The sequence below is a fragment of the Macaca nemestrina genome, chromosome 16 (assembly GCF_043159975.1).
Source record: "Macaca nemestrina isolate mMacNem1 chromosome 16, mMacNem.hap1, whole genome shotgun sequence".
Lineage (NCBI taxonomy): Eukaryota > Metazoa > Chordata > Mammalia > Primates > Cercopithecidae > Macaca > Macaca nemestrina.
In genome coordinates this window covers 92599653-92622148 of record NC_092140.1, presented here as the reverse complement: position 1 = coordinate 92622148, position 22496 = coordinate 92599653, and the positions used below count along the sequence as shown (strand labels likewise).

The window sequence follows — 22496 nt, the reverse complement described above, 5'->3', positions numbered from 1 at the left end:
TCTCTCTTTTTTCTTTTTTTTTTGACGGAGTCTCACCCTGTTGCCCAGGCACTGAAGTGCAGTGGCGTGATCTTGGCTCACTGCAACCTTCACCTCCCGGGTTCAGGTGATTCTCCTGCCTCCCCCTCCCGAGTAGCTGGGATTACAGACACCTGCCACCACATCTGACTAATTTTTGTATTTTTGGTAGAGACGGGGTTTCACCATGTTGGCCAGGCTTGTCTCGAACTCCTGACCTCAGGTGATCCCCCTGCCTCGGCCTCCCAAAGTACTGGGATTATAGGCCTGAGCCACCATGACTGGCCTACACAGATTCTCTCTGCACCATGCTGCAGCTGATGGGGGATGAGAGAGGGGTGTGCAGGCGATTCAAGACTGTCTTTCCTACCTTCTACATTGCCTTTTTCTTTAATACAATGTTAAAACCAGGTACTATGATCACTCAACTGATTTCTTGTTCTTACATAGGTGCTTTCTTTTGTGGGTAGTAATTTGGTGTTCCTGCGGTAGGGGAGGGGAATGATCTCTAGGGGGTTCTATCTGGGCTTCTTGCTTCAACTCCTCCTCCAGCAGTTGCTTTTTATAAGTTTGTTCAAAGCTTATGGTTGTTACCTACTGGAAGATTGTCAGCCTTACCAGAAGCAGAAATTCTATCTCATTGTTTTATAAATATGATTCTCTTTTTTTAGAAAAAAAAATCATTCATATACCTCACATCCTCATCTTGCACCCTCTCTCTACTCTTTACACATTTTTAAAGTGTTTTCTGTTCATATTGCCTACATCTTCTTAGTTTACAATCCATTTTAATCTGGTTTTCCCTCTTATAACTTCAAAAATACAATTTAGTCTAAAAGATAGGGATGTATGTATGTGTGTGTATCCATCCAGTGAATTCTTGCTCTGTATCCAGTGAGTTTTTTAATTGACCTCAGCAATATGTGTTGCCCTTTCTTGAATCTCCTTTTCCTGTGGTTTCCCTGAGACAAATACTCTCTTGTATTTTTTCACCTACATCTTTGGCTGCTCACTTTTCAGGCTTTCTTACCAAGCCATCAAATGTGGAATATGGCTTTATTCTCGACTCTCTGCTGCTCGTAAGATTCTCTCCTTGGGTGACCTTATACATGCCCAAGGCTTCAAATACCATCTATTAGCTGATAACTCTATTTATATGAGCTCAAACTTCATCTGAATTTCACTTATACATCTAAACACCTATCTGACATTTGTTCACCGATACTTCAGAGACGTCTCAAACTGAACATGTTCCACACTGAACTTTTGATCTCTTCCAGCCCAAACTAGGCCTTTCCCATTGTTCTTTTCTCGATGTCATCTTTTCTGATTCTTTTCCATGTTCTACAGCAGTGGGGATTATCTGGAGTTCTACCTAATTTTCTTTATTCAATGACCAGCTTAATATCTGTCTTTTCCTACGCTCCTTTCCCCTTTCTACTTCTGTTCATGAGACAACTCAGTTTTGAGCTCAGAAAGAGTACATGTGCGGATGATTCCCACGTCCAGACATGAGCTGCTTTTCCTAATACAACCTGCAGCCATTTTAATTTTGGTTTATCTAAAACAAACTCACCAGCATCTGTTAAACCGGCTGCTTCTCTTAGCTTATTGCTTGTGTCAGGGTGCTACTTTTCCTCTAGATACCTGGTGTAAACTTTTGGCGTTAAGTTGACCCCCTCTCCATTTTGTCAGTTGTCAAGTTCTGGCCTTTAACCCTCATAGATGGACGTTGCTTTCATCTCTCCCTGTACTTGCCATCAAATGAACCATAACAGGCAGACTAGATGGACTCATGGTTAGGCATACTCAGATGAGCATAAGAGATTTATACCAAAAGCACAGGTATCATTCAAAATATAGCTATTTGTGCATTTAAAAATCTATAATTCTTCATACTCAACCTGGCAAGTAATTTCTATTAAAAAGAGACAGAAGTGTAAATATTTAGATTTAGACCACTAAGGGCAATTTCTATCCATTCATTTGTTCAAAAAAATATTTATTGAGTACCTGCTGTTTGCCGTGGCTTTTTAAAGATCCTGGGGATACAGCAGGACAAAACTGGCATCAGTTTCCTTTGTGGAGTTTACATTCTGTCACAAAGAGATGAATGCAGGATGTTAGATAGATAGATAAACTGATAAATTATTGTATGTCATGTGTGCTGTGGAGGTGGAGAATTTTGGTTTGTTGTTTTATATAGAATGTGTTACACAGTAATTTACATAGTCCAGGCAGACTAAACAGTATATGCAAGACCCGAGGCAGGAAGGAATATGCCAGTGGAGTAGGTTGGGCAAATGGGAAAGTGGCAAAAGATGAGGTGAGAACATTGAGCTAACGTAGAGGTAAGGTGGGATATATTATGTAGGGTACTGGTTTTCTAGTGAATGTTTAGCAGCTGGCTCTCTGGGGAAAAAAAGATTAATAAAAGGTCCTGATCTGTAGTGTTTGCCAGTTTTTCTGCTGTAAACACTCTCACCATGGCCAATTTCAAGCTAGCAATGTAAGGTCAACCAGCTCTCAAAAATTCCTGAAAATTTAACAGTCAGCTCTTGTGAGCTGGTATAACCCTTCTTCAGCCATCATTGATATAGAGCCTTGATTTTTTTTTTCAAGTGAGAAGGGATGCCACTAAAGAGTATTAGAGTAGGCCAGACGCAGTGGCTCACGCCTGTAATCCCAAAGGAGGCCGAGGCTGGCAGATCAGTTGAGTTCAGGAGTTTGAGACCAGCCTGGCCAACATGGTGAAGCCCCGTTTCTACTAAAAATACAAAAAATTAGCTGAGAGTGGTGGAGTGTGTCTGTCATCCCAGCTACTCAGGAGGCTGAGGTAAGAGAATCACTTGAACTGGGAGGCAGAGGTTTCAGTGAGCCGAGATTGTGCCACCGCACTCCAGCCTGGGCTACAGAGTAAGACTCCGTCTCTAAAAAAACAAGCAAACAAAAAAGTATTAGAGTTATGATGTGATCAGGTTTCTGTTTCAACAATCAACTGGCTCCTGGATTGAGAATATTAATTACATGTTAACATTTGTCTGCAAACTCAAGGCTTATAAAGTATTTTCTTTTTTTCTTTTTTTCTTTTTTTTTTTTTTGAGACAGAATCTCGCTCTGTTGCCCAGGCTGGGGTGCAGTGGCCGGATCTCAGCTCACTGCAAGCTCCGCCTCCTGGGTTTAGGCCATTCTCCTGCCTCAGACTCCCAAGTAGGTGGGACTACAGGCGCCCGCCACCTCGCCCGGCTAGTTTTTTGTATTTTTGAGTAGAGACGGGGTTTCACCGTGTTAGCCAGGATGGTCTCGATCTCCTGACCTCGTGATCCGCCCGTCTCGGCCTCCCAAAGTGCTGGGATTACAGGCTTGAGCCACCGCGCCCGGCCAAGTATTTTCTTTGATTTACGTAGTGCTAGCTTACACATTGTTTTCAATTATTAATTGTCAATATTTAAAAATAGAAACATCCTTCAAAAACAAATTTCTTGATTTTCTTAAAAAATCAGATTTGATCTTTATGTTACTAATTTAAATTGAGGATTGGCTATCTTTTTTACATAGGTATGCATTTTCCATTTCTCACCAATTTTAGCTATTATTTTACAGTTTTTTGTTTGTTTTTAAAATATGGAGATGAGAAAAATAAACTTTCTTATAACCAACCCTTTTATCAAAATTGGTGTAAAATGAGAGGTAAGAGGGTTATATGGTTCAAGAAAAATTGAGCATGCATATTTCTTTACAGATGTAAAGGATATTTTTAATTTATAATAAAATATACCTATTTTGAAGGAATACAGTTTAATACATCATGAAACAAATCATACAACAGGTTATGATTAGATATGAAAGATGATTTTTTAAATTGATACACTGACAAAACATCAAAATTTAATCAGGGTGTGATTTTAAGTTGAATGAAATAAATTATGTTCCTGTAAAATTAGTATTTACTATATGAAAAATTGTCAGAATAGCAAAACAATTTGCAAATGTCAGTTTCATAAATGAGTACAATATATATTGACTTAGAAAAACATTAGCAAAGGTATATCTAAATGTAAGTATTATTTTGAAAATACAGTTAACTTACAGGACAGTCTGTCATTTTATGCTGTTTTTAATGATGATCAAAGTGCAGATATTTAAAATACACTGAATTAAGTTAGTTTTGTAAATGATAATTTTAATAAAGAATTTGAAAACTTGATGCTCATGAGAATCACAACTTTTTTAATTTTGAAAAGTCAATAAGCTTAATATACCTGGATCAAAATTAGAAAACATGACTAAGACAATTCTTCTGTGGTAGTTAATATTAATTTTGGAATTTTTTCCTCACAAAATAAATTTAGTTGGAAGGGTATAAAACTTAAATTTACTAATTGCCTGATTCAGCATGAATTTCTTTGAAAAGCAAGCCAAAACCCTCCATAGAATGAGAAATTAACATCATGAACTAGATTGATTCTTATGGCTTCATAGCATAATGCTTTGTTGATAACTTGGGTCCATAATACAAGCGTCTGCTGTAGTTACACAGAGATATATGCAAATGATTTTTGAATTGTTCATATAATCCAGGGGGAAATCTAATTTTTTTCTACCCCCATCCCCTGCTTTACACATATTGGATTCCTTAGTTTATAATATAGTTGACCCTTGAACAATGTCGGGGGTTGGATCACAAACCTGTCACATTTGAAAATCAACATATAACTTTTGACTCCCCCAAACTTAACTATTAATAGACTAATGTTGACCAGAGCCTTACCAACAGCAGAAATACTCAGATAACACGTGTTTTGTATGTCATATATATTACATTCTTACCATAAAGTCAGAGGAAAGAAAAGGTTATTAAGAAGGTCATGAGGAAGAAAAAATATATTTACTATCTAAAAATATGTATTTACTAAGCAGAAGTGGATCGTTGTAAAGGTCTTCATCCTTTTTGTCTTTGTGTTGAGCAGGTTGTGGAAGAGGAGGGGTGGGCTTTGCTGTCTCAGGGGTGGCAGAGGCAAAATAAAACCCACATATAAATGGACCTATGCAGTTCAAACCCACGTTGTTCAGGGTCAACTGTATAACCCATCTAAACAGGGACTATTTTTTGTGTAAGGTCATCTTAAAGCATTGCACACACATACGATCCAATTCACACATTCTGCAGTTGGCTCGTTAGGAAACTATTTGGCTGGGAATAATCTGGTCTACAGTCTTATGGGAAAAGAATACCCAGACATTTAAACAACAGACCTAAGTATGAATCCATTCCCCAAACTGTGAAGTTGAAGACGGAATTCAACAATTGGCTTTTGGATATCAAATTTTATAAAACTGATTTAACATTGATTATGTGAAACATTGATATTCCACGAATGAGATCTATTAAACTGAGGTGCAACATGGTATTGAAAACTAATTTTGAGAGTATTGCACTATCAGAATTGCACAAATATCTTGACAAAAGTTACTTTCAATATAAAAACCAATAAGCAAAGATTTTAACTATTTGTAAGTTATTGTCATCCAGGAATAACTGTTTCCCACTTTAATCTTTCTTTCCTGGAAGTAACCTTCAATAGTATTACTGCAGGCCTGTCTTTATTCATCCAACTCTTAGAGAGATGGAGTATCTTATTTAATTGTCAAATTTGGGAAGAGTAAGTGAACCTACTTGATGTGGCCCCAACTGTTTTTCTGTTGGGAATGAGCCTATGTATAAGTAGTCAGGCTTCTTGCCTGTAAGGAGGCCTAAAATCTAGCACTTCCCCCACCTAAAACTTGATTTATATCAGTAACAGGTTATATTTTGGATTGCCACTGAACCTGTTTTGTTGATCTCAACTTGTTCTAAGCAGAGTATAGAATAATGGTGCCATGTATTGGGGAGTAACCCTCAGAAACCTCAAAATTTGGTATATTCACCAGGAACATTGAGAAATAATAATAGAAAGTTTGGAAGGAGAAAGTTTTTGTGCATGCAAGGCCTACAAATGTGGGTCTTGGACTTTAGGGAATAAGTGTATTGAGTATAATAGTTTATAGAGAGTTATAGTCATTTATAGAGACTTATAATAGTTTATAAATAGAGACTTATTTTAGGCCAAACAGATTTTTTACATGTTTGCATTTGGCTTTGAACTTCTGTAGCCTGTAGCCTAGGAAGAAAGCTCTGGCTGTCATGAGAAATTTTAAGCGTGGCAGGTGACTGCAACCTATGACTTACGCAACTCATGTGAGAAAATAAGTCAGTCCTTTAGCTGTGTTGGGTGCTTCAGGTAGAGACTGCTTTAGCTTAATGCACAGACCATCCTTGTCCTAAATTGAGACAAGATTCCATTGCAGAGAAGAGTTTTACAGGCATTTTCAACCTTGGTGATCAGAAGAATATTTGCCACTTTTAAACTGAGAGGCAACTAGCTCTGCATGTATAACAGAGCACTAGAGGGGCTCTAGGTCTACATGGTTAGTATAAACACCAACTAGATAATCAAGATTGGGTATTCCGGATTCAAGAGAAGACCTCTTTCAGGATCAAGGAGGGCTGTGAAGGCACCTGCTAACCTTTCACGTGGCATTTCCACAGACTTTTAAGACTCCCTCTCCCATTATAGAATCCCAAATTGGCTCCGAATACATTAATACCTTAAGTTCTAACCCTGACTTGCTAGCTGAGACCCAAATTGTGATTTCACCATAGATGTGCATTAGACTTAATTAGGAAATAAGAGATGTGGGCTCTTATTAGAAAGAAATTGCTATCCCCTTGAGACAGAAAATCAACTAAACGACATTATTAGAAACCCAAACACAAGGATATCAGAGTGTTCTGTGCCTGGAACTGGTTGCCTCCAATTATACCATTTGCTCAAGAAAACAAGAAAAAAATAGAGCAGTTAAAAGATGGTACTTCAGTTCTATTAAATCCAGAAACAGAGGAAGATTAATAAAGGAACGTAGGCAGGATAAGCGGGAGGAAGAGATTATTCACTTTAAGAAATAGTACAGGGAGAAAGGTACCTTGAAGATGGAGTTAGACCAACATACAAGGGGCGGAAAAAGGTACCCAAATTCTAACTGCTTTTAAAGAGGGAAAGGTATGTTTGTTGTTACTAGATCATAAATGGTGTGTGGAACCTAAAGATTATTCACTTTGAGAAAGTACAGGGAGAGAGGTACCTCGAAGATGGAGTTAGACGAACATACAAGGGGCAGAAAAAGGTACCCAAATTCTAACTGCTTTTAAGGAGGGAAAGATGTTTGTTATTACTAGAGCATAAGGTGTATGGAACCTAAGGAAATCTAAGAGAGAGAAGTCTAGGATGATAACCCCAAGAAAACCCAAGTCACTGAGAGGTGACTTTCTAAACCCACAGGACCTCACTTGGAGCAGCTGGGGAACTACTACTTAAAGACTGGAACAGCTGTACCAAGGAGTTACACACGTCTGGACAGACTTAGAAAATGCATAAGAGATATTCAAAGTATTTCTTATGTGAGTTTCCATGTTATGCAATCATCACAGAGGAGATACAAGCATTGCATTTACTCTGAGAGAACTTATTGACCTTAGTTGATGACTTTATGAAATTAGGATCTTAATGGAAGGCAGTAGAAAGATATGAGGAAATATAGATGTGACAATCAGAGACCAAGTTCAGGTTTTTGTTAACTGTCTGATGGAAGAATCTCTTGAGGAGATTATCCGTGTCATCGAGAGTAGACAAAATTTGAACAGTGAACAGAGGGCTTGTTATTTCTTCTCTGTTACTATGGTAGACTTCACAGATGAATCCAGAGTAGTTATAAAAATAACTGCCTGGGACAGAAAGCAAAGACAAAATAAATGGAAGGGAGCCACAAAGTTCCAGCAGGCAGCATTAGCTCTTACACAGACTAGAGAAGAAAAAGGACCAGTTTAAGAAGTAGACTAAATTGTTAAGAAACTCAAGTAGCCTTCCTGAAAGGGGTTGGGGACTAGCACAGGGAAATTAAATACCAGTGCATCAGAAATTTAATTTCAGAAGCAACAAAATTGCTTTAGTGCAGGGATCTGTTAGTGGTGATTCTTCAGCTAAGGCAAATTATGAACGAAGAAGAAGTCATTCCTAGCAGATGGGTTTCATGTCCCAAGTAATTCCATAGCTACGGATGGTGGAAATAGCTGCTGTGACACAGGACTAAGAACGGCTGCCCCTGAGAGATGGTGCATGTGTGGCATGGATTAGAGACTGAATTGAGGGCACCATCAGGGACTTAACCCAAGATTCTATGGGAAAAATGGAAATAGAGGTTCTGGATATGCTCGAAGGGAAGAAAGAACCCACAGTGATTTTGGGGACTGGCTGCTGCTATTTCAGGTGTCTATTTCAAATTTGCAAGGAGACAGAAATGCCTCAAATGATACTATTAAAGAAGATGGAAGAACCAAGGCCACAGTTTAGATATACCCTAGGGCCAACTGCCCATAACCATGTAGTCAAAACTTAAAGTAATCCTGATTTCCCCTTAATGCTCTAATCATGACCGAAACACAAAACATAAGCTTTATGAGCACTTGAAATCAAAACAATCAACTAGAGACAAATGAGCTTAAAGAACTCTACTTCCCTAAAAGGGATGGCAATATACAACAAGCAAAAAAAAAAAAAAAAAAAAAAAAAAAAAGGTTAAAATACTCCTCCTTTGTGCTTTATAATCTGCACTGTGGCTGCTATACTCGAGGCTTCTTACTACTTTCAGTTTGAGGTCTCCCAGTTTGAGAACTGTTCTTAGTATGCACAATAAACTTTCAGTATTTTTTCTAAGTTGATCTGATTTTATATTTCTTAATGCTCTGAGCAAGCACACAAGAAACATAGATGGATTTTTTTCCACAAAAATGGAAATGTAAAGAGATGGTGTTTATGTGCCTTATTTTCTTTACCCAGTGTATCATTGATGGGCATTTAGGTTGATTCCATGTCTTTGCTATTGTGAATAGTGCTGCAGTGAACTTATGTGTGTGTGTCTTTATGATAGAACGATTTTTAATCCTTTGAGTATATACCAGTAATGGGATTGCTTGGTGGAAGGATAGTTCTATTTTTAGGTCTTTGAGGAATTGGCACACTGCATTCCACAATGGTTGAACTAATTTACACTCCCACCAGCATGTATAAGCATTCCCTTTCCTCTACAACCTTGCCAGTACCGGTTATTTTTTGATTGTTTAACAATAGCCATTTTGAGTGGTGTGAGATGGTATCTCATTGTGGTTTTGATTTGCATTTCTCTCATCAGTGATGCTGAACTTTTTTTCATATGCTTGTTGGCTGTTTATGTGTCTTCCTTTGAAAAGCGTCTGTTCATGTCCTTTGCCCATTTTTAATGAGCTTGTTTTTTTCTTGTAAATTTGTTTAAGTTCTTTATAGATGCTGGATATTAGACCTCTGTCAGATGCATAGTTTGCAAAAATGTTCTACCATTCTCTAGGTTATCTGTTTAGTTGATAGTTTCTTTTGCTGTGCAGAAGCTCTTTAGTTTAATTAGAACCCAGTTGTCAATTTTTACCTTTGTTGCAATTGCTTTTAGCATCTTTGCTGTGAGATCCTTGCCCATTCCTATGTCCAGAATGGCATTTCCTAGGTTGTCTTCCAGGGTTTCTGTGGCTTTGGGTTTTACATTTTAGTCTTAATCCATCTTGAGTTGGTTTTCTTATATGGTATAAGGAAGTGAAACAGTTTCAATGTCCTTTGCAGCAACTCAGATGGAGCAGGAAACCATTTTCTTTAGCAGACTAATTCAGGAACAGAAAACCAAATACCACATGTTCTTGTTTATAAATGGGAGTTAAATAAAGAGAACAGATGGACACAGAGAGGTAAACAGCAGACACCAGAAGGTGGAGGGTGGGAGGAGGAAGAGGATCAGGAAAAATAACTAATGGATATTAGGCTTAATACCTGGATGATGAAATAATCTGTACAACAAACACCCATGACACACGTTTACCTATGTAACAGACCTGCACATGTATACCTGAACTCAAAATAAAGGTTAAAAAACTGATATGGAAATGTAATTGTAAATGATAAATACAAAATAAACTTATTCCTGGGGGAATATTTTTCCACTGGGCTTAAGTAAGCAAGTCATGGAATACAGACAGTTGGTCTTGAATGAGAGACGTCCTGTTGAGATTGACTCCAGAAGGTTTTCCTTTTCTCTCAGATACCAGGATTACTGGGGTCCTGGTAGCTCTGGTTCTGGAAATGCAATTTTGCCTGGAATAATTGACCTATGCGCAGGAGACTGGCTTTCTAAATTGGGTGAGTGTGGTGTGACAAAGGGGTGTGGTAATTTTGTGAGTCCTGTTAGCTGTTTTGATTCTTTAAAAGTAAGGCTCCTGAGAGACTGGGCATTGAATTACTATGACTTGAGAGGCTCTGGAAGCTCCAGACCCATTCCTGAGAGAGACAGGTGGTTACTGGAGGAACCTCAACTCTACCCAGACAGCAAGTCCTGCCAACTAAGCCTGCGGAAAAGACGATGTGAAGGGGAAGGGTATTTGTTTTGTAAGTGGACTTTGTACTTTGAACTTCAATATACAGGGCAAGAGAATTTTATTTCAAATTTTAGTTCTTTTAGATTTTCATGTCTTTGAACTTAAACCTGTAAAGCAATCTAATCTTTGGATATAAATTTCTTCCTTGGAATTTAATAATAGCAAGGAAATTGTCTTCAAATAAGAGGCATCTCTTTATGGATGTTTGGTTATTGAAATATCTTCAAGATAGCATCCAATCTCATTGCAGAATCTCTGACATGCTACATTAGACAGTATGCCTGGACATAATTTTGGACAGAAAATAGAATAGGGGATACATTTTCAGCTCTTCCTACAGAATGGACTCAAAGCTGACATATGGAATGTGTGGTTCTGACTCACTGCAGATTCTTTTGGGGATGACATTTAAGCTGCCTGCCCTTGGAACCTCAAGGAAACACAAAGCCCTGGAGCACAGTGCAGGGTGTGGTCTCATGGAGATGGGAGCAGTGCTCTCCCGAGGCCATCAGCATCTCTGGCTGACCATAGACTTCATGTTTAAGCCCAGTGAATTAAGAAGATGAAAAACTGGGGAGTGTTAGTGGGGCTAACACTGAAATTAATATTTTTGCTTCATTTTTTCCTCTTTTGTTTGAACGTTTGATATAAATCTTGGCTCTCTTTGCTCTGTCAAAACCCAGTGTGGTAACCTTTTCAGAGTCCTTAATTTCCTAATGTGATATGTGATTCAATTCATCAAACAGTTGTTCAGCACTTACTGTATATTTCTGTTCTGGGTACTAGGAATATAGAAATAAATAACATTGTGTTAGATGCTGACTTTATTTACATGTCTGAGTCCAATAATATAAAAATATATAAATCTTAAAGACAGCATGAAGAGAAAATGATCAACCTGTCTGGGAGTTTGGAGGTAGACAGCTTTCATCAAAAAGGGAATTTTTGAGCAAAATGGCTAATCAGAGAAAGTGTATTTTTAACAGAGGGACCGGCACATAATTAACACATGGGGAAATGATGTTCATGTTTTATCAAGATACTAACATGAGTTGACAGTTCCTGAGGATAATTTCTATATTGTGAAATAAGGATGGAGCAGAAGGGACCACATCATAACCATCCTGGAAGGTGAGATGTGGACATTATTTTATGGATGACCAGCCTTAATCCAGAGAGATTTGATCAAGTTTACAAAATAGAGCCACTTGGCCAAATGACTTCTCCGTTTCTTTTTAGCTTCACAGTTCTCTGTTTTATGTCTTGGTCCCCTGCTGTAGGTTGAGAATACTTAGCTCTCAGCTATTCCAAATCAGCAGGTACCACACCATATTTGGTAGGGTTAGGTTTGGCTGCATATAACAGAAAAACCCATATTAAAGAATAACAGTAGATTAAACATGACAGAATTGCATTTTCCTCAGGTGAAAGCAATTCTGGGGCTACTCTGGCAACTTGGCAAAATTGTTGGTAACCAGGCCCCTTCCCACTCTTCACTGCACAAGCCCAGGAGCATGAACTTGTCCTTATGTTCTGAGATGGCATCTGAAGCCCCAGATATCACATTCATGTTCCAAGATGGAAACTTTTAAGAAGATTTCCTAGAGTCACCTGATACACTTTTACTTATTTCTCAATGGCAAGAATTTGGTCCCATGGTCATACCTGTGGTTGGAGAAGAGTGAGGCATGTGATTGCACTGATTATTTTTTTTTTGTCAGAGAAAAAGTGGAAAATAAATATTGAGATAGACAATTAGCTATCTCTGTTCTATTCTTGGAAAAATGAGATATTTATCTATCTATTTAAGTGGAAATGAACATGGTAGACTATCAAAGATTAGAGAAAGAATTTATCCCCAAAATTATTTTTCTAATTCTGTTTCTTGGATCTCTCTTTTCCTTTCAGCTGTAGCATCGCAGTCCCTGAATGTGAAACTCCATTCACAACGTACAATATGCACATCCTCAGATACTGAATGCACACTCAGTCGTATGTGGCCACAGCATCCTCTCCCTGACTTCTGGGACTCTGGATGAACTGTGTTGACTGTTTTCACATGCTTTCAAATTTATTGTTCCTGGTATAAATGAAGTGCCACAAATACACCATGATTTTATCTGATACTCAAAAGTTAGGCTTTTGAGACTCAGAAATGACCTTTGCTTCATGTTTGCTGTGAGAGTCAAAACTCCGTTATAAAACTCTGAAGCTGAGCATGAACTCTAAATCTGTGTATCATCTTTCCCCCAAAGCAACATCTAAAGGCCTAAAAGAGAATTGTGAGGCAAAACAAGAATTTTGAGGGATAATAAATGCATTGGTTAATAACAAACTAAGCCAACATACTTATAGTAGAGACAGTTGATAATCTAAATGCCCGATAATGAAGCCTACATATAACATTATGATGACAACTATAAAGTCATTAAATATTTTGAAGGATGGTAAATAATATCAAAATATTTATATTTTAACGAGTGAAGACAACAGTATACAAAAGTAACTATGTATAGAAATGACAAGTTTAGAAATATACTCAGAAAAGTCATGAGGAAAAGGAGCATAATTTTAGCAGTGATTGGGTGGCAGACTATGGATAATTCCTATTTTTTGTTTTCTAAATTTTCCATCTGAGGAACATGAATTATTTTTATAATAAAGCATTATTAGGATGCACATATATATGTGTGTGCATATATTTACAGTTTGAAATAAAAAATAAAGTTGCCATCCTATACATAATGGTGGATAAATAACTCACTTCTGTCTGGGCATGTTATGGACTGAATTGGGTCCCCCTAACTTCCACATTCATATGTTGAAGCCCTAACCACCAATATGAATATGACTATATTTGGAGATAGGGTCTTTCAGGAGGTAATTAAGGTTGAATGATGTCGTAAGGGTGTGGCCCTGATCCAATAGGACTGGTGTCCTTATAAGACCAGGAAGAGACACCAGGGGCATGCATAGATGAAAGACCATGTGAGAACACAGCTTGAAGGTGGTCGTCTGCAAGCCAAAGGGACAGGCCTCAGGAGAAGCCAACCCTGCAGTCACTTGGGTCTTGTACTTGCAGCCTCCAGAACTGTGAGAAAAATATGTTTCTGTTGTTTAAGCCACTCCGCCTGTGGCATTTTGTTTTGGCAGCTGGAGGAGACTAAGTTTGTTGCACTTTTTTTTTTTTTTTGAGAAGGAAAAAAGCCAGGAGAGAAACCTGAAGTAGCAAAATGAGGACTCAGAAAAACCAAGGGAAGGAGGAGGATGGAGGCTTTTGGCCACCACACACTCACTTGCTTGGAGGGGTAAAATTTGCCCTCCGTGATGCACAAACACATTTAAAGACATCTACCTTTGACTGCTCCAGATGATTGAATCAGTGACTATATTGCTCCTTACTTGCCCTTCCCCTCTACAGAGGAGGCATTCCCAGTTGCCTCCAGTGTGCATCCTATGACTTGTACCCCAGACTCCTCTTCCTTTTGGCTGCCTGCTTTGGATGTGTTTTTGCTTATCCCTCGGCTTTTTAACGTGACAATCGACTCCGCATATGTCCCAGGCAGCTGTGAGGAGAGAGAAACTCCTTGTTCTTTCCCTGCAGGCCAAGGCAAGGAGAGAAGAAAGGGAAATGAGTCGTGTTATATTTCTGTCTGCAGCATGATTCCCTGTCATGATTTTCCTCCAATCAGGGGAGGTTACTTTGGCAACCGCCAATTAATGTCCCTTTAAATAACTTCCTCCTGGTTAGTTCATTTTCATAAAACCAGCAAGTCCCGCAGAGATGTCTTAAAGTAGTCAAGTCCTTTTTTTTTTTTTTTTTCCCTCTTTCATTACTTAAGAAACATATTAAATATATATATATTTTTACTGTGTCTTGCTCTGTTACCCAGGCTGGAGTGCAGTGGTATGATCCTAGCTCATTGCAGGCTGAGACTACTGGGCTCAAGTGATCCTCCCGCCTCAGCCTCCCGAGTAGCTGAGACTATGGGTGAGAACCACCACACCCACCTAAGAAACATATTTGAACAGATCACATAACATTTTAAAGTATATGGGCATAAAAGTGAAATATACTAGTTAAAGCTTCATGTCATTGTCCTTAAAAAATACTAAGGGGAAAAAGATTTTTAAAGTATAAAAATAGAGGCTGCATGTCAATTTCAAGATTTCTTAGAGCATTGATGATAAACTTGATTTTAATGTCATGTTGAATTAATAATATCAGTAAAGTGATCTCTATATTTTACAAGCATATTAATTGTTGCTGATTGCAGGATGACTTTGAAAAGGGAGGCTGGGTGCAGTGGCTCATGCCTGTAATCCCAGCACTTTGGGAGGCCGAGGCGGGTGGATCACCTGAGGTCAGGAGTTTGAGACCAGCCTGGCCAACATGGCGAAACCCCATCTCTACTAAAAGTACAAAAATTAGCCGTTCATGGTGAATTAGCTGGGTGAGGTGGTGGGCACCTGTAATCCCAGCTATTCAGGAGGCCGAGGCAGGAGAATCGCTTGAACCCAGGAGGTGAAGTTTGCAGGGAGCTGAGATCATGCCACTTCATTCCAGCCTAGGCGACAAGAGCAAAACTCCATCTAAAAAAAAAAGGGGGGGTAGGGGGAAGGGAAAAATGATCCCATTTTTATGTTTGAAATAACATGTATAATCACTACACTTCAATGGTAAGGAGGTAGTTCAACCTGTGAGAACACACACACCTCCACTTAGAGGCTCCCAAAATGATTTTTCACTTAACAATTTTGTACCAACACTTTGGTATGGTATGTGCCATACCAAAGTACTGCAACCAATTACAGGTATTTACTTATTTACTGCAGAATACCCTTTGCATTAAAATAACCCTGAAAATGTAAGAAATTGTTTTTATGAGCAATAGAAATACCTATTCTGGAAGCTCTAAAAACATTAAATTTTACTTCAAGTGTAGAAAGTTCCCTGTGAAAATATGCTTCTTGCAATTTCAGATGACACGGTAATTCACAGGATTATCAAAAAAATGCTGTTGAACAGCATTATAGGTTTATTTAATTCTGTACGTCTCACCTTTAGACATTTTAAGATGAAGCATTTGTCCTTTCAATTAATCAAAAATGTTTTCCCTTCCACTTAGCTAAGTCGCTTAGGTCTCTAGCCCAGTCAGCATTTTCTCCCAGTTATTTGGCTGAGTGCCATACTGAAGAATTAGGTCTGGTAATTAAATCCAATCTCAGCAAAGTTTTTGTTTTTGTTTTTTTTGTCAGATACTTTATTTAGGTTCTGTGCAAAATGGCATCCCATAGGGACACAGAATGAACATGTTGTGAAGTGTAATTGCAATGAAATATATTTAACGGTTGTTTTTGAAGAAAACGCTTAGAGATGTCCCGTGACTTGACTCAGCTTCGATGTCTTCATGCAGCTTTTTCCTTTAATACTTCCCATCCTTTGTAATTACATGTGTTAATCTACTTTCTGCTGGTTTTCCACATTAATAAGCTGCTTTTGTCAATGATTTTATGTAAATCAGTATGTTTCCCACTGATTCATACACACACACAGCAAAATATTTTAAAAGCGAGACATGTTATAGGTTAAAATATGCATATTAATATAATATGTATGTATTACATATTCATGTATTTTTGACATTCTATATTTTGATATATTCATATATCTTAATATACATATTGAAAAGCATATCTTCTATAGCTGTGTCTTAAATTTTCAAGTATTTTGATCTGATTGCTTTCTGCAGTTGACAATTTAAATGTTCCCAAATTATACAAGGAGTAGGAAAATCAGGATCTAAAAATATAATGAGGGTTGCTGTTTTGGAGTCACCTCTAAGGCCGTCTTTAGTCCATTTCCCAAGTTTCCAGCTGCACTGTTTCATCGTAGAGTGGAATTTACAAATTGCCTCCCAATGCTGTCAGGTTCTATTATTTATAATAAATTAATTCTTACATGCGTTTCTAAAAGAAGTTGTGAAAATAATTTTCTGGAGGTCCTTACGTATAGTGTTTCCCACAGAGAATGTGTGCGTCTCTTTTGCTGGTTAGTTGGTTAGCATGATTTTGTACCTAGAAGTACAGTCTTTGGAATGATGCTCCTTCCAGTCACAAAGTGCTTTTAACTGATAGACTGTTTTTCATCACAATAGTTATATCTGCATCAGTAATGTAATGAATGAAAACGATACATACATATATACGTAACACACATATGCAGATATGAATCTCATGTGCAAAATCAGGAAGTTAAGGAAAGACTGTTTCTATTATTCCTGTCTCTAGGTTTAATTTCTGTTTGGGGTCCTCACTCTGCTAGGTAACAGACAGTTCATCTTTATGCACGTAGCACTCTTCCCCACCCTGCCTAGGTTGCATTTATGGGAGGACAGAGGGTGTTTGGGAGAAGGCAGCATGGCTTTGCACCATTCAGGTACTGAGCGGAGCCATATGTTCTGTGGGTCTGTGTCATTTAACCACACCTGCATCAGCTGAGCCATTCTCATTCCCATCAGTCTTGAGTCATTTTACCCAGGTAATTGCTGTGTCTTCCTGGTTCCAACCAGAAGAATTCTCTCTGTACAGAGGCTGTCCGTGCTGTCCATGTGGTTGGCTGCTCCCTGGTACAATGACATCATTCTCTTGCTTGATACTGCATGGATACACAGGCTCTCCATGAGAGCACTAAGTCCCTTGTTCCAGATTTGTCACCGCCCTGCTATATAAGTACTGTTTGTTCTTTGTATGTGAGGTTGAGAACCGTGGGATCTTGCCAATTTTCAGAGTTCTACTGGGCATGGGGCACAGATCCTCTACTCTTAGTCTCCCAAACGTCTATCCAGAAGTTTTTGTCATTTCTGCCCCCTCCTCTCTCTGACTTAGTGTATTAGTCCATTCGCACTGCTATAAAGGAATACTGAAGACTGGGTAATTTATAAGAAGAGGTTTATTTTGGCTCATGGTTCTGCAGACTGTGCAAGCATGTCACCAACATCTGCTTGGCTTCTGGTGAGGGTCTCAGGAAGCTTCCACTCATGGTGGAAGTCAATGGGGGACCTGCAGTATCACATTGTGAAAGAGGGAGTGAGAGAACGAGGGAGGAGGTGCCAGGCTCCTTTAAACAAACAGCTCTCCTGTGAACTCACAGAATGATAAATCATTCATTACTCTGAGGACAGCACCAAGACCTTCCTAAGGGATCAGCCTTCCTAACCCAAACACCCCCTCCCACTAGGCCCACCTCTAACATTGGGGATCACATTTCAAAGTGAGATTTGGAGGGGACAATCATGCAACCATATTACTTAGCCAAAGAATGGAAAGACTAGGCCTACCTAGAATATCCTCTCAAGAACACGACTGGCATCTAATTGTTGTATCCTCTTTCTCTTGTTTTGTCTTCTCTTTCAGTTCTTGAATTCTTTAGTTAGCTCAGCTGAGAGTAGAGGGTTAGGATTTGGAAGATGGAACAGCATGAACAGAGGTGCTGAAGTGAGTTCGTGAAGGATGGATATGACAGTGAGTGGAAACTTGTGGTTATGCTGGAAAGTGTGACTGGAGGTCAAGGGGTGACCTGGATCTGTTTGTAGAGTTATGGGGCTGGGAGTAAGTTGAGGAGATCACCAGTAGTCTTAAGTTTTCAAACTATAGAATTTTTTCTTTAAGGTAATGAGAAACCTTTGGAAATTATTGAGTAGAAAGTGATATAATCCAAGAAATGGTGTAGATTTTTGATACTTTATGGAGTTATTTGGTAGGGGATCACATTTCAACATGAGATTTGGAGGGGACAACTCAAATATGATTCCGAGAACCTAACCTGAGCTATGGTGAGTTACGCAGGAGGAAGGAGAGTTCTGTTTTGGACATATGATGTTGCAGAGGCAATTTTGAGATGTAAAGAGAGGTAAAGCCTAGGGATGTACTGATGAAAATAATCAATTGATTGTAGCTCAAACTGTGGAAATAGAAGAGAAAAGAAGAAAGAGAAGAAAAAATCATTTTGGAATAGTGAGGAACAGTCAGAAACTGGACAAAAGATGCAAAATTAGAAGAATGAAAACATAGAAGCATAGAAGAAGGATTTCTAAATAGGAGTGTGATCACCAGCATCAATTGTTGCTGGAGAGGTTTCCAGGGATATAGTGGTTTCACAGTGCACAGTAATCCTCCCAGTTCAAAACACCTGAAAGTTCTATAAAAATATGAAAAAAAAAATGTTTCTACAATTATTGTGGAAGTTGGGAAGGTAAGGAGAATTTATTGCATGGTACCTTTGCCTGAGGGAGTTGCCTTGTAAGAAGCCGTTGTTTCCTTTGTGCTCATCCTCTCTAGTGACAGCTCTAGATCTGGAATGGGAATGCATGGATTGAGTGTGTGTGATGGAGGAGTTGGTGCTTGAGAAATTGCGAAGGCAAACCTAGGTGGAGAAAGCTGGCATGAGAAAAGAGTAACAGGAGTTTGCTAAATTCTTATGAGCAAAATCTGCAGGAAAATGAATTCTGAGGAAGCTCTACCAAGGAGGGAAAAGCATAATTATAGATCAATGTATTTATCAATCAATCAATTATAAATCAACCCATTTATCATTGTAGACTCACATCCCAGAGATTCTGGATTCAATGTGCTAGACCAAACAGCAGGAAATAGTTCTCATTGTTGACTTGGCTAGTTGAATAAAACCTAGGTTCTACAGAGGTGTAGAGTAAGTAAACTTTATCTGTCAGAAAATACTCAGTGTGGCCGGGCGCGGTGGCTCATACCTATAATCCCAGCACTTTGGGAGGCCGAGGCGGGTGGATCACCTGAGGTCGAGAGTTTTAGACCAGCCTGACCAACATGGAGAAACCCTGTCTCTACTAAAAATAAAAATAATAAAAAAAAAAAAATAGCTGGGCGTGGTGGCTCATGCCTGTAATCCCAGCTACTCAGGAGTCTGAGGCAGGAGAATTGCTTGAACCCAGGAGGTGGAGGTTGCAGTGAGCCAAGATCATGTGATTGCACTCCAGCCTGGGCAACAAGAGTGAGACTCCATCTCAAAAAAACAAAACTCAGTGTACCATAGACTGTGTCTAGCAGAGACAATAGTTCTTGATTGGCTAATCAAGTGTGGTTCCCATAACTACATCCTCCAAGAGGTGTTAGAAGGAACTGTCTTCACCAAGGCTTTGAGAAATATATTGATGAGGTGAGCACCTTTGAGATGAGGTCCAGAGGTTTTTTTCTGTAGGCAGAGATGTCAGTGGGAAGTGCTGCCAGGGCAATCATCTCATAAACTCAATGGGAAGCACCCAGAGACCCAAGCAAGTAACAGCAGTTACTTGGGAGAGGTAACGCGGTGTGCTTACCTTCATGGTCAGCTGGAAGGATGTGATCCATACGGTTTAGAGGCGGATAATTGATCATGAGTTCTTTGATTCGAAGCTCACTATAGCTTTCTTAATGAATTCAAATAAGAAATAAAACCATCTCTAGGTATTGCAAAGAGTCCTGACTTGAACTTTTGTAATGGAGAGTCATTGTTCCTCATACAATTCTCAGCCCTGAGCCACATCAAAAAGCTGCAGCCCCTTGAGTGAAGGCAGGTCTGAGCCCCCTCAGAAAAGGCCCGATAGAAAGTCTCAAGGGGATACTCTTTATAGGCTTACTAGTTTTTCCTTAAAAGCCTTCTTGGTAGTGATTTACCATGGTAACTGGACCCTGGGCAAAAGGAAATACCTAAATATTCCAAGGGAAAATTTTCCAATGGCTCTAATCTAGACTAATTTCTGAAATTCCACTAAGGCCTACCAGGAGGAATAGGTATTTAAAAAGCCAGATAATAATTAGGGTCCAGTTTAGGGTAAATAGGGTAAATAATCATGTTTTTGAACGTGGTTCTTATAAATATTATATATGTATACATAAGTGTGCATATTCTGTACAATTGGAATAGATTTCCTGAGTAATTGGCAAATATCTTCATAAGTTTCCTGACCTATGAAAGAAGGACTGTTACAGTAGGAAGGGCCAACTGGAAGTTTAAGTACAATAAAAGAAACAAGGCAATGCTAATACTCTTGGAGTTCCCTGATCTCATCCCATCCCCATCACTAGAAGCAGTTAGCTTTATAGAGTAGTGCAATTGACAATGGAATATGTAATAATAGTGCCAATACCTGATTTTACAAAATACAGAATATACTGTAAACTGTCAACTGAAATACGGTACTCTATCTTCCAAACTCAGAGATGTGCATGTCCAGGAATAATGAATTGGAAGTGGGAGTTGATTCTCTACCTAGTAAAGCTAATGACCCATCTATAAAGTTTGCTTTCTTTCCCTATGATTCTGTTAGTCATTTTAGTACCTCAAGGAGAAATGCTTCTTCCAGAGGATGTACTAACAGTTTTCAGAAGAATTGGAAAGTAAGCTTAATCATTTTAAGCCACTCGTGCTTCTGAGAGAAGAGGGGAAAATAAGAATCATGGGATGATTGATTCTGACTGTCAGGAGGAAATAGGGCCTCACTACCCAAAAGAGATGAGTATAGATGATTCCCTGGGCAACATCCTATTATTACTTTATCAAGTGGTAAAAATTAATGAAAAACTACAGCTACCACCTATAGACCAGACCCACGAGGGCTGCATCTCCCAGATGGGAAGGAAGGTTTGTGTCACCCGTGAGCTAAAGACCCCACACCAGTTACTACGCTGGCTGAAGATGAAAGGAAAATGAATTGTACAGTAGCGCGGAGGAATCACAACTATCAGCTACAACCCCAGGACTCATATTTCCTTCTTTACCACGTCATGTATACATTGGTATATTTTGACTAATTTTCTTTGTCTTTCCTTACTCCCAACTATGCCATTTAAAAAATAAGTTTTGTTGGTTAACTTTACATTTCAGGCCACTGGCTACAGAATATTAAGGTGGAATCTAACAGAAATAGAGAGGAAAATAACATCACTCAGAGCTCTTAGACTTTGAGCCGGAAGCAGTAACTGACAAGGCTTAGGGTTGCCTTCCGTTGCTGGGAGAGCTTGAAAATGTCTTGATTGTTTAAGGAACATTGCATCATACGAGGCGTAAGTGTTTTTAAGTGAAGAATACACGTGGATATCAGGTACGAAGATAACAGGACCTGTGCAGGACATCAGCTATTGTTTGGAAAGTCAAGCTCCAACACCCTTCCCTTCTATTTGTGCAGAGACCTTTAACATGTGAGTCTTGGTGGAACGGAGGCCTCACTTCCCATTACAGAAGCTGAAATTGAGGCAGGAGAATAGGGTCTTGGAGGCAGGGAACCTAAGGCTGATTCACACTGACTTCCTAGAACTGAATCAAAAGGAAAACCCCACCTCCCCACACCCAAGTTACAAAGGGATGAGAGGCTACTGACTTTGCACTGCCTCACAGATGAAAAATGGAAAGTACTTTTGATTGGTTCCCTCCTGCAACCAATCAGGCTGGTCATGGGGCAAGTCTTCACTTGTAACTTTGTAACTTCACTTCAGCCTCTGATTGGTCACCTCTCCCAACTAATCAGACTGGCTGTGGGCCACTCCTTCATTTACATAGGGTAACTAAGTAACCAGTGGGAAACCTCTAAAGGGTATTTAAATCCCAGAAAATTCTGTAACCAGTGCTCTTGAGTGGCTTGCTGGAGCCCGCTCCCACTCTGTGGAGTGTACGGGAGTGTACTTTCATTTCAATAGCTCTGTGCTTTTGTTGTTTCATTGTTTTGTTGCTTCGTTTGTGAATTTTGTCCAATTCTTTGTTCAAAATGTCAAGAACCTGGATGACTTATAGTCAAGAACCTCCACAGGTAACAAAAAGGCCAGACACTCCCTTCCTGTGACCTCTGCTCCTGGAATATGTGTCCATTGCCTAGGCTTAAATATTCAAATGTTCCAGTGATACAGAGCCAGCTGAGAA

The 22496-nt window shown here is 39.1% G+C and overlaps 1 protein-coding gene across 8 annotated transcripts in view; it reads left to right on the top strand.

Moving 5' to 3' along the window:
* The window catches only part of LOC105486013 (replication factor C subunit 3), a 701449-nt gene that overhangs the window by 29112 nt on the left and 649841 nt on the right, over nt 1–22496 (top strand). Inside the window, exon 8 of one of the 8 annotated variants that reach the window (XM_071081653.1) lies at nt 12476–19461. The exons of the other annotated variants lie outside the window; for them this stretch is intronic. Within the exon in view, the coding sequence (XP_070937754.1) occupies nt 12476–12545 (70 nt within the window). The 3' untranslated portion in view covers nt 12546–19461. Of the gene's footprint in view, nt 1–12475; nt 19462–22496 lie in introns of those variants that run through there. 8 annotated transcript variants of the gene reach the window in all.